At 38.7% G+C, this 16,286-nt stretch overlaps 2 protein-coding genes across 2 annotated transcripts; both read left to right on the top strand.

Annotated features, from left to right (window-relative positions):
- Window positions 1-2,318: 2,318 nt before the first annotated feature.
- Window positions 2,319-3,230, top strand: LOC311623688 (olfactory receptor 7A10-like; the record flags this gene model as incomplete). Its single annotated transcript, XM_084886064.1, has 1 exon — window positions 2,319-3,230. The coding sequence occupies exon 1, from the start codon at window positions 2,406-2,408 to the stop codon at window positions 3,228-3,230; it is 825 nt and encodes a 274-aa protein (XP_084742190.1). The 5' UTR covers window positions 2,319-2,405.
- Window positions 3,231-15,008: 11,778 nt separating this feature from the next.
- LOC311623650 (olfactory receptor 7A10-like) lies at window positions 15,009-15,932 on the top strand (the record flags this gene model as incomplete). The annotated part of the gene is made up of 1 exon (XM_084886022.1): window positions 15,009-15,932. The coding sequence occupies one exon, from the start codon at window positions 15,009-15,011 to the stop codon at window positions 15,930-15,932; it is 924 nt and encodes a 307-aa protein (XP_084742148.1).
- Between the last annotated feature and the right edge of the window lie 354 nt (window positions 15,933-16,286).

The raw sequence follows: 16,286 nt of genomic DNA, 5'->3' as shown, positions 1-16,286 counted from the left end.
TGGGAAGGACACTTAGTATATTAGCCTTTTATATAGATAGATTCTCTTTGCTATACTTGACATCTGTGACTATTTTAAAACGTCCAATTTGTACTTCTTAATCCCTTCACTCTCTTCTCCCAGTCACCCAAGGTCCTTCTCTGGCAACCACCAGTCCATGAGTGCATTTCAATTTTATTATTTTTTTGTGTGTGTGAGGGAGGAATTGTTTACTTTGCTCTTTAGATCCATAAATAAATGACATCCTATGGTATTAGTCTTTCCCTGACTTATTTCACTGAGCATAATACCCTCAAGGTTTCCATGCTGAAACTTTACCTTTCAATTGAGATAAGGTGCTGGGAATTGGAGACATCAGGAAGCAGGGCATTTAGTGAAGGACTAATCACAACTGCATTCACCTGGCTTATTATATAGTCTCATGGGAACAGAGAATAATCAGGAAATTTTTCTAGTCTATCGAGACCAGTGTCCCCAGGGGAAACCATGTGCTTAGAGGCTAGAGTAACAAGCAGTAAATGTGCCTAAAGAGCAGACACAAAGCACATAAATAGCAATTCTATTGCAGACCCTCAGCATATGCAACCTTTAGCTGAATGTTACGTCACCTAAATCCGTCTGGGAGACCAATGCTTGAGACCTTGTTGTCCTGTCTATATCATCAACCATCCAAGCAAGAATTTGGACCTCCACAAGGAAACCTTCCTCTCAGAGTTCCCATGCAGGTGAGTCCCAGAGCCCAACAGACATGGCAGGAGAGGATCAGAGACACTGAAAGCCAAGACCTTGTCCCTGAAGTCACCTTAGAACCATTCGAACATAGCCCAGATACCAATACTGTACATTACTAATACATTAATGTGTTATACATGATGCTCAAAGGAAAGTGAGCATTGCACTCAGAATGCATGTTCCAGTGTTGACAATTAAATGGTAGCAGACAAATGCAGAAAGGGCATTGGAAATGTAAAGTCCTTTCAGGAGAAGTAGAACATAAGTTCAAGAACTTTATCTATTGACAGAAATGGACAAAAGGTAATTAGCAGTGAAAGAATATACAGTGATGTGAGGGCATTTTTTAAATTTTCTGATGGGGCATATCAGACTATCTTTCCATATGAATGAGAAAGGTCCAGAGCAAGAAAGGCTGCAAATACACCTTGCACTAGCAGTGCATGAGACATACATTTCACAGTATGTTCCCTCACCTTGTCTGTTCACATTTTAAAATTTTATTTGGTAGATGAAAATGAGTAAGTAATGAGATTCACTTTGTAATTATTTCATTACCTATGAGGCTGAGTAATGAAATTCATAAGTTCGTAAGCCATTTAGAGTCTCTGTTAAAATTTCTCTGTGTAAGTTTTTTCCTTTATTTGTTTATTAATTTATTTATTTTAATTAAAGTATAGTTGGCTTTATAAGTAACTTTCACTATATTACTCACCTGAAAAATTATTTGCTTTTGGACAGTGTTATCAAAGTGTTTTTATCCCTTTTTTGTTTAAGTATAGTTTGTATACAATATGATATTAGTTTCCAGTATACAATATATTGATTCAACATTTATATACATTACAATGTGATTGCCACACCAAGTCTAGTAATGAACTTATTACCATACAGACCTATCACAATATTATTGACAATATCATCTTGTTCGATTTTTTTTATTGGATTATTTCTGACAAAGAAATGGAGACTTTCGCACAAAGTGACAGTTTTCCATTTCGTTCTTTAATGTATGTAAAAGTGTTTTGTGGAGAATGTATAAAGTTCATAAATTTTATGTGGTCCAATCTGTCAATCAGTCCTACTGTGCTTTCTCCATTTGTTTTAAACATTTTTCATTGAAGCATAATTGGCAAAAAACATTATATTAGTTTTAGGAGTACCACCTAATGATTTCGTATTTGTATATATTGCAATACGACCTCCACAGTAGGTCTGTCACCACCATAGTTAACAGTTTGGTTTTTTTTTAATAAGGACTTTTAAAATCTAGCCTCTGTCTACTTTCCTTACACAATACAGTATTATAAACTACAGACACCTGCTGTGCTTTACATTCCATTCATTGCTTTTTATTTTTATTTTTCGCATTGAAAGAACTAAGACAAGAATTCTTCGTCTGTCTTCACATGGAAAAGGAAATTCTAATGAGAAATGGCCCTAGGGATGTCCCAAAGGAAACCAGACCATAGACCAAATATGGAAATTATTTCCTTTATGCTAGGTTATTGATGCTTGCTTGTGTGAAAATTAGTAATGTCACTTTTTCTATATTATGGTAGTTACCTCCACCACATGGACAAGGGAACATAACAGGATTTTCAGGATTTCTTCTTCTTGGATTATCAGAAAAACCAGAACTACAGCCCCTCATATTTGGGCTTTTCCTCTCCATGTACCTGGTCACTGTGTTGGGAAACCTGCTCATCATCCTGGCTGTCATCTCAGACTCCCACCTCCACACACCCATGTACTTCTTCCTCTCCAACCTGTCCTTGGTAGACATCTGTTTCACCTCCACCACCATCCCAAAGATGTTATGGAACATCCAGACACAGAGCAAAGTCATCACCTATGAAGACTGCATTACACAGATGTACTTTTATACACTTTTTGCAGTGTTAGACAACTTTATCTTGACTGTAATGGCCTATGACCGGTTTGTGGCCATCTGCCACCCCCTGCACTACATGGTCATCATGAACCCCCGACTCTGTGGACTGCTGATTCTGCTGTCCTGGATCTTGAGTGCTATGGTTTCCTTGCTACATAGCTTAATGGTGTTGCATCTGTCCTTCTGCTCAGACATGAAAATCCCACACTTTTTCTGTGAACTCAATCAGGTGATCCAACTTGCCTGTTCTGACATTTTTCTTAACAATATTCTAATGTATTCTTCAACTGGGCTGATAGGGGGTGGTCCCCTTGCTGGGATCCTTTACTCTTATTCTAAGATCATTGCCTCCATATGTGTAATCCCATCATCTCAGGGGAAGTATAAAGCATTTTCTAACTGTGCGTCTCACCTCTCAGTTGTCTCCTTATTTTATGGTACGAGCCTAGGAGTATACTTCAGCTCTACTGCTACCCACAGTGCACACTCAAGTGCAACAGCCTCGGTGATGTACACTGTGGTCACACCCATGCTGAACCCCTTCATCTACAGTCTGAGGAACAATGACATAAAGAGGGCCCTGCAAGGATTCTTTAGCAGGTAAGCTTTTCAAGGACCAACTTTACTGAAGAATACCCAGGAATTTAGGTTTCACACATCAGAGTCAGAAGTCTGACACAAATTAATCCAATCTTGGGAATATAAGAAATTGGAAATACTCATTTATCTCATGAGTTAACATGAATTACTTTAGCATAATTTATTCTCTTATTACATATATCATTCCAAATAAATTTTCTATTGTTTTCCTGAAAGAATAGTTATGAATTATACTACCCCTCGGGACAAACTATACTTGCCTACTAAGGTCATTTACATAATTTTATTGTAGGAGAAAATCTGAGACCTTAGTTTTCACTTATATGTTCATCATTATTTTCTATAGCACCACCTTTACTGCTCTTCTTGATAATGCAGACTTCAACATGCTAGTTTGTTTTATAGCTGGTCTCCTGGTTTTATAGATTTCATTCTGTTATTCAACTGTGTTTCCACATGCCTACCTTAGCCACTGACAAAAAATGACTACTCAATACCAGTCTCCATGAAGCATCTGCATGGATACATACATTTTAATAAATAGACTGATATAATACGGTTAGAGTCAGAGATAACCTTAAAAAGATGAAGCAAAAAACAGCCATACAATTTATTCATCTACAAAAGTATTTTTCATGTTGCACGTCATTAAAGTATGGAATATTGACTTGGCCCAATGGCTCATTTGGATAAAGCATCTTGTACACCACAAAGTGTTGTGTGTTTAATTCCAGGTCAGAGCATGTATCTAGGTTGTGGATTCAAACCCAGGTGGGATGCATTCAGGAGGCAGACAATCAATGTTTCTCTGTCACATTGATGCTTCTGTCTCTATCTATCTATCTATCTATCTATCTATTATTTATCATTTATTTATCTATGTCTACTGCTGTATCTATGTCTCCCTTCTTCTCTCTCTAAAAAATAAATCAATAATAAAATAATATTAAAAATTTAAAAATAAACTGTGAAATATGATGTCCATGTGTAAGTTTCTTTATTCATTTGGGTGAAGAATTACATGCAGTGTTTTATGTGTGTGTTTTTTAACTATTTTCCTATTTCTGATTGAAATTTTTCAATATGCTTCATAAATTTGTGACTCCTTCTGAGTGCTCTAAATTAAATATCTCCCTTTTTTAAAATTTTTTCAAATCCACCAAATGGACAGTGAGCAAACAATCTAAATATCTTATATATATTAAGGAATATCTTCACTCAGGAATATCTTCAATCCTTATAATCAAAAGATGAATCACACATATCCTAGGAGGACCCCCACCTCCAGGAGAAAACTCATAAAGGGCTGCTGACACCTTCCTCCAACCCTCTGCCTCTCCCAGGCCCAGGACTGCACCCTCAGCTATGCCAAGGGCTGCCCCATACTGTGCATGAACTGGAGCCCAGGAGCCTGGGCGAGGAGCCATCTATCCTCCATTGACTCTGAAGCTGGAGGAGGCGGGAAGAGGCCTAAAGGACACAACATGATCAAGTCTTAGTTTTTGCAGAAGAATACCCATGGTTACTTTATGATCTTCACACAACCTAGTGGAAAAGCAGCAATAAGTTGCCTGTCTCAAAATGACGGGAAGTTAGATATTCTAATGGACCAATTTTTCCCCCAAATCCGGAATCATATATATGAAACAGTATAAAAGGGTCATTGGAAAAGAAGAAGTTAGAACATCTATACACTAGATACAAAGATCCTCAAAGTAAAAATAAAATTGGGATAGATGGAAAACAGCAGTTCTGTGATGATCCTTTCATGGAAATTCAGAGCAACAACACAGTGCAAGTTCTCCAAAGAAGAGTTCATGCAGGGACTGACAGAATTAGGAAGTGACAGCACAGAAATCCAGATACCCAAGATGGAACAGGAATTGAAAGGACCAGCATGACTTAAGGATTTTTATCAGTTTACTTTTTTTTCCAATTTACTTTAACCAAAGGATTTGTTTGCATGCATATTAGCATAACCAATGGACACAGGCACAAAGGCAGTGAGGGCTTGCCCTCGGGGGTGGGAAGGACAGGAGGGAGCGGGGAGGAGGGGTCAATCAGAGACAAAGGAAACGTATGCAAAACTTTAGACAATAAAAAATAACAACTATGATGCATCTACACAATGGAATACTATGCTGCTGTAAAAAAGAAAGAACTCTTTTCATTTGCAACAGCATGGATGGATCTGGAGAGCATTATGCTAAGTGAAATAAGTCAGTCAGAGGGAGATAAATATCAAAAGATCTCACTCATTTGTGGAATATAATGAACAATATAAACTGGTGAACAAAAATAGACCCAGAGTCACAAAAACATCGAATGGACTGTCAAACCTCATGGGAAAGGCAGGAGAGGGTGAGGTGGGAAGAGGTCAATCAATAAACTCATATGCATATATGCATAACCAATGGACACAGACAATAGGGTAATGAAGGCTTGTGGGGAGTTGGGGCTGGGAGGGTTGGGAGAGATCAATGGGGGAAATGAGAGACATATATAATACTTTCAACAATAAAGATTTTTTTTTAAAAGATAGAAATCAATCAATGTAATGCATGATATTAATAGAAGGAATGGGAATAAAAGTTCATGGTCATTTCAAAAAGAAATATCACTTAATAGAATGGATGTTCTTAAAGATTCAATGAGGCAATTTATATAAAATGATAAACTCAGGTCATGTGACATAAAAATACCTAAATGTATCTCTAGTAATTAAATACTTTAATATGTTTTATTGAAATTTTAGAGAGAAAGAGAAACAAAAACATCCATGAGAGAGAAGCCATGATGGGACCGCCTCCTACACAACGCCTACTGGGGATCGAGCCTGCCAAACAGGCATGCCAACAACCTACAGGTGCATGGGACAATGCTCAACCACCTGAGGCACACTGGAGAGGAAAACCAATCAATATTTTGTGTCTCTAAATAATACCTTTTAACTGGTGATATAAGTATAAAATCTCTAATTATTTTGACAAATGTGTCAGGAAGCCAAAGAGTGTGGTACCGGAAATTGCTCATCAAAGAGCGCAATTCTGCCATATTGAAGAGGAGAAAAGCAATTCTCTAGAGACATCAGGGTTGTGTCCCACCCCCAACCAGACTTTGAAGAAAAAAAGGAAGTCAGGGATGGGATAGGGTAGTAGGTCTTCTGGCCCCTAGAAAGCAGGCGAGACCAAGACAAGGAGTCATAAAAACTAAGTACACTTGACTTACAATATGGTCTCTTGGGATCAGAGAATCATTAGGAAAATATTCCTTTCTGCTTATGCCAGAGGCCCAGAGGGAAATCATTGCTTAGCAGTTGGAACAACACAAGGGAAATGTGCCTGATGAGCAGGTTTAGAGAGAGATGTAGATATCTCCTCCTTGCAGTCTCCAGCTTGTACAGTGCTGGGGACAGCACATGGCTGCTGCTTTTGATTCCTAAGGTGGCTCAGGAACTGATGCTTAACTCCTTCCTGCTGTCTCATCCAGGACACAGCTTCGGTCTCCATCATCAACCATCCAGGGAGCAATTCAGACTTTCACACAGAGACCTTCCTCTCAGAGACCCATCCAGGTGAGACTGGGAGGCCAATGGGTACAGCAGGAAAGGGTCAGTGAGGATGGAACCTGAAAATTTTTACCTGAGTCACTGTGTCTAATCAGCCTAGCTCAGAGACAAGAGGTGCACAGGGCTAGAGGCTCAGGGGAGGATGTGTTTCTTTCTAATGCCTTTCAGTGTTGCTGGCTGCCTGCATTCCATAGCTCATGTTCCTTCCTCCATCTTTAAGCCAGCTGTGCAGCATTTTTAAAGTCTCTCTGAGTCCAATTCTTTTGTGGTCTCTCTTCAACCTTAACAGAACCACTGTGCTTATCTTAGTGCCACTTGGATAAGCCTAGCTCATTTTCTATCCTGAAGTCAGCTGATTAACAAAACTGTTCCACTTGCTAAAAGATATACTATATTTGTGTGCTTAGAGGTTGGAGAAACAAGAGAGAAATGTGCCTGCAGAGCAGGTGTGGAAATTTATAAATATCCCCTCATCTCCAGTCTCCCATCATGTGTAAACTTAGGCTGGGAGGGCATGGTTATGTTTATTTCTCACTGTTATTTCTTTGTTTGTAGCCCCAACTCTGGCTGGGGACTGACACTGTACGCCTTCCTGCTATCTTGCCTGTGAACAGAACTTCAGTCTCTATCATCAGCCATTCAGGGAGGAATTCAGACGTCCCCACCATGACCTTCCTCTCATAGATCTTATCCAGGTGAGTCCAAAACCCAGTTGACCCTGCATGAGAGGGTCTCAGAGAATGAAAGCCAAAAACAGTTACCTGTTGTCACCTGAGAGCCCATTCATCTTAGCCCAGAGGCAAGAGATTGCTGTTTGTGTGCTCAGTTACTTAATGTATTTATTTCAGTGGCTACCTAAGAATTCATAGTGTGACTGCTCCTCACACTTGATTGTCTTTCATACTTGTTATCATTACATTGTAATCATGTCAATATTGTTAAAATATGTTTAAATTATGAAATTAAAACTGTGGTTCTAATCGTTGGTAATCTTCCCCCCCCACCCCCCCCCCACCTCCCCAAGAGACATTGAGCTATGTCCTGACAGATTTGTGACTGTCACACTGGAGAGGGGTGAATGAAGGCAGATATGCTCTAAACAACCTTCATTTCACAGGACAGACCTCACCACAGAGAACAGTCTGTCCCAGAATGCCAACTGTGCTGAGGCTGAGGATCTCTGAGTTAAATAGCATCACTATTTGGACAGTATCATGTCATTAAAACAGTTTTACTTCCTACTTTCCAATTTGGATGCATTTTAAGTTTTCTTGTCTGATTGCTGTGTCTAGGACTTCCAGTGTTATTTTGAATAAGAGTGGTGAAAGTGGACATCCCTATCTTACACGGGTTCTTGGGGAAAATGGTTTTAGTTTTTGCCTTTTGAGTGTGATGTTTGCTGTAGGTTTGTCATGTATGTCCTTTGTTATATAGAGGTATAATCCCTCTATTCCCACTTTGCTGAGAGTTTTTATCAAAACTGGGTTTTGTGTTTTTTCAAATGCTTTTTCTGCATCTATTTATAGGCTTCTGCTATTTTTGTCTTTCAGTTTGTTTATGAGATGTCTGATATGTATTGATTTGTGAATATTGTACCAGCCTTGCACCCCTGGAATAAATCCAATGTGGTCAGGATGTGTTATCTTTTTAATATGTTGCTGAATCAGATTTGTCAATATTTTGTTAAGGATTTTAACATCTATGTTCATCAGGGATATTGGCCTGTAATTCTCTTTCTTTTTCTCATTTTATTATGATGATAATGCTGGCCTCATAAAAAGAGCTTCGGGGGCTTCCTTCCTCTTAAAGTTTGTGTGATAGTTTGAGGTCAATAGGTGTTACTTCTTTGAATGTTTGGTAAAACTCCCAGGTGAAGCCACCTAGCCTGATGCTTTTGTTTCCTGAGAGTTTTTGTTTGTTTGTTTTGTTACTGTTTCAATTTAATCAGCTGTTATTGGCCTATTCAGGTTTTCTGTTTCTTCCTGATTGTTTTGGAAAATTGTATGTTTCTAGGAATTTGTCCATTTCATCCACAATGTCTAGACTGTTGGCATGTAGTTGATCATAGAATTTTTTTGCAATCTTTTACTCTGTTGTGTCAGTTGTTACTTCACTACTTCTGTTTCTGATTTTATTTATTTGGGTCCTCCCTATTTGTTTCTTGATGAGTTCCCTAAAAGTGCATCAATATTGTTTATCTTTTCAAAGAACCAGCCCTTGGTTTCATTGATATTTTACATTGTTTCTTTAGTCTCAACATCATTTATTTCCACTCTGATCTTTATTATTTCCTTCTTTCTACTTATTCTGAGCTTTTCTTGCTGTTTTATTTATAATTTTTTAAGTTGTAGGGTTAAATAGTTTATTGGAAATTTTTCTTGGTTCTTGGGATAGTCCTATGTAGTGCTACAAACTTCCCTCTCAGGTCTGCTTTTCAGAGGTCCCCTAGATTCTGCGTTGTTGTGTGTCCATAGTGTTGAGAGTATTTCCAGGAATTTTTTTTTCCTTGCTCTCATTGGTAGTCCATTCATTGTTTACCAAAATGGTATTTAACCTCCGTGTGTTTGAAGGTTTGGGGTGTTTTTTTGTAATTCATCCTAGTTTCATGCCATTGTCATCTGAGAAGAAGCTTGATATAATTTCAATCCTCTTGAACTTGTAGAGACTTATTTTGTGTCCTAACATGTGATCTATCATTGAGAATATTCCTTGTGCACTTGAAAAGAATGTATATTTTGCTGCTTTGGGTGGAATATAATTAATTAAATCCATTTGTTCTGGTGTGTTATTTAAGGACACTGTTTTCTTATTGAATTTTTGTCTAGAAAATCTATCCACTGATGTCAGTGGGGTGTTATAGTTTCCTACTATGATTGTATAGCTATTAATCTCTTCCTTTAAGTCCTCTAGAAGTTTTTTTTTTTAATATATTTGGTTTTCCCTATATTGGGTGCATATATGGTTAACAGGGTTATATCCTCTTGTATCAATCCTTTTAGTATTATATATGACCTTACTTGTCTCTTATTATAGCCTTCACTTGTCAGATATGAATATTGTTTCCCAGGATTTATCTTCATTTCCATTTGCAAGGAAATTTACTTTTTCCATCCATCAATCTCATCCTGTGTGAGTCTCTTGCAGACAGCATATATTTGGGTCTTTTTTTTTATCCATTCAGCTACCCTATGTCTTTTGAGTCAAGCATTTCATTTATTTACACTTAAGATTATTATTGATAGGTACCAATTTATTGCCATTTTTATTCTTTATGCCTACTATGTTTCTCTATTTCTTATTATTATTAAGGTAGTCTCTTTAACATTTCTTGCAATGCTTGTTTCGTGGTGTTAAACTCCTTTAGCCTTTTTTGTTTTTTGTCTCAGGAGCTCTTTACTTCATAATTCATTGATTTTGAATGAAAGCCTGGCTGGATAGAGTAGTCTTGGTTTCAGAACCTTGCTTTTCATTATCTTGAATAATTCATTCCATTCACTTCTGCCACAGTGTTTCTGTTGAGAAATCAGCTGAAAGCCTTATGGAAACTCCTTTGTAGGAAACTAACTGTTTATCTCTTGCTCCCTTTTAGATTATTACTCTGTCATGAACCATTGCCATTTTAATAGTATGTGTCTTTGTGTGGTTTTCTTAAATTCATCTTGATTGATATGCTGTGCTTCTTGAGTGTGTGTGAATTTTTCTTTTAACAGGTTAAGGAAATTTTCTATCGTTTTTCTACTAACTAGATTTATATCCTTTTTCACTTTCTTTTCCTTCTCTACTTCTCTGAAGTGTATATTGTTACATTTGAAGTTTTTCCAAATTTCCCTTAAACTATCCTCGTTATTTTAAATTCTTTTTTTAAATTTTTGTTTCTCTGCTTCATCCAGCTTAATTTTTATTCCTTTCAGTGTATTCTTAATGTCACATATGGTGTTCTTCATTTCTCTTAAATATTTATTGTTGAGAGTATTACAGATGCCCTCCTTCCTCCCCCTCCTCTATTGCCACCATCCACTGGGTTCTTGTCCTACCCCCAGCCTTCAAAACTTTATCATCTGAGTTCATAGGTAAGGCATATATGCATATAAATTATGTAGTTGAAGTTTTCTCCTCTCCCCTCATCCCTTCCCTCTGAGATTCATCAGTCTGCTCCATTGTTCCCATGCTTCTATTTTATTCATCAGTTTATTTAGATTCCATGTTTGTTATTTTTATTTTTAGATTCTTATTGATAGGTATGTATTTATTGCCATTTTATTGTTTATATTTTCTCTTTTTCTTCTACCTCTTCTTAAAGAATATTCTTCAATATTTCATGTAATACAGGTTTGGTGGTCATGAACCCCTTTTGCTTTTTCTTATCTGTGAAGCTCTTTATCTGATCTTCAATTCTAAATAATTGCTTTGCTGGGTAGAATAATATTGGTTGTAGGTTCTAGCTATTTATCACTTTGAATATTTCTTGCTATTCCCTTCTGGCCAGCAAATTTTCTGTTGAGAAATCAGCTGACAGTCATATGGGTGCTTCCTTATAGGTAACTAGCTGCTTTTTTGAATCTCTCTTTGTCTTTAATGATTGGCATTTTAATTATGATGTGTCTTGGGGTGAGCCACTTTGGGTTCCCATTGTTTGAAACTATTGTGCTTTCTGGACTTGTAAGTCTATTTCTTTCAACAGGTGGTATTCTTCATTCCTGAATTGTTCTTATTCATGGTTTCTATGTCCTTTTTCATGCTGATGTGGTTCCTACTAAGTTCCTTGCAGTTTTCATTATGTTCCTTGTAGTGTTCACTAAGTTCCTTGAGTATCCTTATAACTATTACTTAGAACTCTATGTTGATAAATTGCTTGCCTCCATTTTATTTAGCTTTTTTTCTGGAGATTCCTCCTTTTATTTCATTTGGCAATTGTATATTTTCTTTGCAAGTTATTTCTTTGTGTTCGTTTCTATGTATTAGATTAAAATGCTATGATTCCCAGTCTTCATAGTCTTTCAAAGGAAGTGTCCCGTAAGGCCTACTGGTGCAGCTTCCTTTATCTCCTGAGCTGGATGCTCTAGAAATGTCCCTTGTGTGTGTGCTTTGGGGGCTCTTCTGTTGTAACTGGGTCTTGATTGTTGTTGGGCCATTTGTGGGTAGGATCCATCCTCAGGCTGCCTGACTGTGAGGCTCAACCCCAACAACATTGTGTGAGCTGTTTTATAGGTGCTGATAAAAAAAAATAAAAAAAAAATAAATAAAAACATACAAAGGAGCCCAACAACAAAAACAACTACAAAAGAAAAAGGTAGCCGAAACAGGTTTGGCTCAGTGGTAGAGCATCGGTCTGCGGACTGAAAGGTCCCAGATTCAATTCTGGTCAAGGGCATGTACATTGGTTGCAGGCACATCCCCAGTAGGGGATGTGCAAGAGGCAGCTGGTCGATGTTTCTCTCTCATTGACGTTTCTAACTCTCTCTCCCTCTCCCTTCCTCTCTGTAAAAAATTAATAAAATATATTTTTTAAAAAGAAAAAAAAAAGGTAAACAAGAATAATAAAAGAAAAAAATTATAAGAAAAAAATGGAGGGAAAGCATGTGAAAGGAAAGAAGGAAGAAAAAATATGAATAAAAATATGGAGAAAAACAGTGAAAAAGAAAAGAAGGGGAAAAGTGAAAGAAATTTTAAAAAATGAATAAAAAAAGAAAGATAAAAATAAGAGATATGAAAAAGAGAGAGAGAGAAAAAATAAAAACAAAGCAATAACAAGAAAATAATGAAGGGGGGGGAAAGTGGAGTTCATCTAGGCAGAGTTTAGTTGTGCTCCTGGGATCCCCCTCTGTATCCTTCTCTTGTGTTGCCTGAGGATGACTGTTTTGTATGTTGATTCTAGGCCTCCTGGTAGGGACTTTGGTGCTAGCCAACATAAGAAGCTGCCCACATTTGGTTCTCAGAAACCTATTTGAGGCTTGAAGTGACCCCCCTTTTGTGGTTGCCTCCACTGAGCTTCTCTGCAGAAGAGGGAGCAGGCTGCTCTCCAAGGTCAGCTTTACAGCAGTGTGGGCCTCAAAGGTGGGTCAGAAAACATCCCAAGACACGTTAGTGTCTGCTTTGTCCCACCTACACATGCCCACTTGCTATCAGATTTAGTCACTGAAAAAAAACTGTTTCTGAAAGGGCTGTTGGCAGAATCGGGATGATCGGACCTCTGTATCTCCCATGAGGGGGAGATGCCATTCAGACTTCAGGGAAGATGGTGGATGTGTTCCCCTACCCCAGAGCCACACTCCTGAGACTCTCTCAGAATACAGTGTAACCTTGTTTCTCAAACTTAATTTATTCCAAAAAGCTGCTTGACAAGAGATTTGTTTGAAAACCAAACCATTTTTTCTCCATTAGAAATAATGTAAATTGGATTTCTTTGTTCACAATGGAATACTATGCAGTTATAAAAAAGAAAGAATTCTTACCATTGGCAATAATGGAGATGGAGATGGAGAGTACTATGCTAAGTGAAATAAGCCAGTGAAATAAAGACAGGTATCGCATAATCTCACTCACATGTGGAATCTAATGAACAAAATAAATTGACAAATAAAGCTGATCCAGGGACATAGAAGCATGGCACAGACTTTTGAACCTCAGAGGGAAGTCAGGGGAGGGTGGGTGAGTGGGAACAGACTAACCAAAGAACTTATAGGCATACTAGAGGTCCAGAGCACAAAATTTGTGCATGGTAAGGTGGGGGGTAAGGGAGCTTTCCCTCCGCCCAGCTTGCACCCTCTTCAATCTGGACCCCTCGGGGGATGTCCAACTACCATTCTAGGCCCAATCTCAGGGATCAGGCCTAAACCAGCTGTCAGACATCTCCCTCACAATCCAGGTCCACTGGTTCCTAACTGCTGCACCTGCCAACCTGGTTGCCCCTCACTGCCTCTCCCCACCCCCCAGGCCTGCTTGCCCCACGCAGCCTATTGTTCAGTCATTTGGTCATCCCTCACTAACCCCCCTGCCGGCCTTGTCACACCACAAAATCTGCTGTTTGGTTGTTACTATGAAGGTGTCCTGACCAATACCCTTTTATGAGTATAGATATGCATAACCCATGAACACAGAGAATATGGTGATGAAGGACTGGGCTGGAGGACAAGGAGCAGATTGGAAAAGGTCAATGGGGGAAACAAGGGAGCATATGTAATGACTCAACAATGAAGACTTTTAACATAAAAAATATATAAGTAAATAAAAACAAAGTGGCTTTATCTCCAGCAAGCTCCATCGCCCTCTGCTGGTAGAAGCCCTGCTGCTTTTCTCTGTTGGATGCTATGTGGGCAGGTGTTCCTGGCTCTGGCCCTGGAAGCTGGGGAGCCCAGCCTGGTGTACAGGCCTCACTACTCTCAGGGGGAAACCCCCACAGCTGAGATATTCCTCCTCAACTTGGCCTGTCGAGTGGGAGTGGTATGAGCCCCTCCTGAAACCACAACCTTCCTATCACTCTCAAGGTGGTTTCTGCCCTTCCTTCTTTAAAAGACTCCTCTTCAGATAGTTTTCAGTTGATAATTCAGGGTAAATATTCCCAAATTTACTTTTATTGCCAGTTTGGTTCTGTGAGGAGATACAAGAAAAATTCACCTTCATGGTGCTATCTTCAAACTCCTGAGCCTTCATTTTCTAAAGCAACCATCTTCCTCAGGGCCTTCGTACTGGCTGTTCCTTCTCCCTGAGAAACACTGTCCCACTTAGTCTCTCTCAGTGTTCACTGAGGAATGTGTTATGTGTCAGCCATTAGCAAGTATTGGCTAAACTCTATGAAAAATAACACCCTCTATTTACTCTCTCCATTTGATGTGATTTACTTATAGCATCTCCACCATTGGATATATTATATTATCATTTTTATTTGATTATATTATTGCTCCATCATTAGTTTGTAGACTTCTGTTTATCAGCATCCTATACTCTGAACAGTGCCTAGAACATAGTCTATAGACAATATATATTTCTCAAGTGCAGAAAAGTTATCTTAGTAAAATCTCAGTATACATTACAGGTTGATGTTACAAAAGGAAATTCTAATGAGGAATGCCAATAGAGATACCTTAACGGGGACCAGATCACACAACAAAAAATGGGAATTATTTTCCTGATTCTAAAATATAAATGTGTCATTTATTCTAAGTTACTAATGCTTGCTAATATGATAATTTTTTTTTATGTAGTCAGCTCCAACACATGGAACCAGGCAATGGTACACAAATTTCAGAATTCCTTCTTCTGGGACTTTCACAGGCACTGGAACTGCAGCCCCTCATATTTGGGCTTTTCCTCTCCATGTACCTGGTCACTGTGTTGGGAAACCTGCTCATCATCCTGGCTGTCAGCTCAGACTCCCACCTCCACACACCCATGTACTTCTTCCTCTGCAACCTGTCCTTGGTAGACATCTGTTTCACCTCCACCACCGTCCCAAAGATGCTGTGGAACATCCAGACACAGAGCAAAGTCATCACCTATGCAGGATGCATCACCCAGATGTATTTTTATATCCTCTTTGCGATGTTGGACAACATAATCCTGACTGTGATGGCCTATGACAGGTATGTGGCCATCTGCCACCCTCTGCACTACATGGTCATCATGAATCCCCAGCTCTGTGGACTGCTGGTTCTGGTGACCTGGATCCTGAGTGTCCTGAATTCCTCACTAAATAGTTTTATGGTGTTGGGTCTGCGCTTCTGCTCAGACTTAGAAATTCCTCACTTTTTCTGTGAACTCAGTCAGGTGGTCCAAATTGCCTGTTCTGACACCTTTCCTAATAACATTACAATGTACTTTTCAGCTGGACTGCTAGGTGGTGGTCCCTTTGCTGGGATCCTTTACTCCTATTCCAAGATCATTGCCTCCATATGTGGGATCCCATCATCTCAGGGGAAATATAAAGCATTTTCTACCTGTGCATCTCACCTCTCCGTTGTCTCCTTATTTTATGGTACGAGCCTTGGAGTGTACCTCAGCTTTTCTGCTTCCCAAAGCTCACACTCAAGTGCAGCAGCCTCAGTGATGTACACCGTGGTCACACCCATGCTGAACCCCTTTATCTACAGTCTGAGGAACAATGATATAAAGAGGGCCCTGCAAAGATTTATTGGCAGGTAAACTTTTAAAGGACCAACTGTACTAGGCTGAAGAATTGCCCAGGAATGTAGGTTTCTAGCCTCAGAGGAAAAAAAAAGTCTGACAGATTAATCCAATCTTTGAACCATGAGGAACTGAAAATATTCATTTATCTCATGGGTTAACATGTATTACTTCAGTATAATTTGGTCTCTCATGACATACATCATTCTAATTAATTTTTCTATTATTTTTCTGAAAGCATAGTCATGAATTATACTTCCCTTAGGGACAAACTATACTTGGCTACTAAGGTCATTTACATAATTTTATTATTGGGGACAATCTGAGACCAAAGTTTTCACTTACATGTTCATCAATATTTTCTATAGCACT

The sequence above is a fragment of the Pipistrellus hanaki genome, assembly GCF_964339955.1.
Source record: "Pipistrellus hanaki genome assembly, chromosome: 5".
Taxonomy (NCBI): domain Eukaryota; kingdom Metazoa; phylum Chordata; class Mammalia; order Chiroptera; family Vespertilionidae; genus Pipistrellus; species Pipistrellus hanaki.
This window is presented reverse-complemented; position numbering and strand designations above follow the sequence as displayed.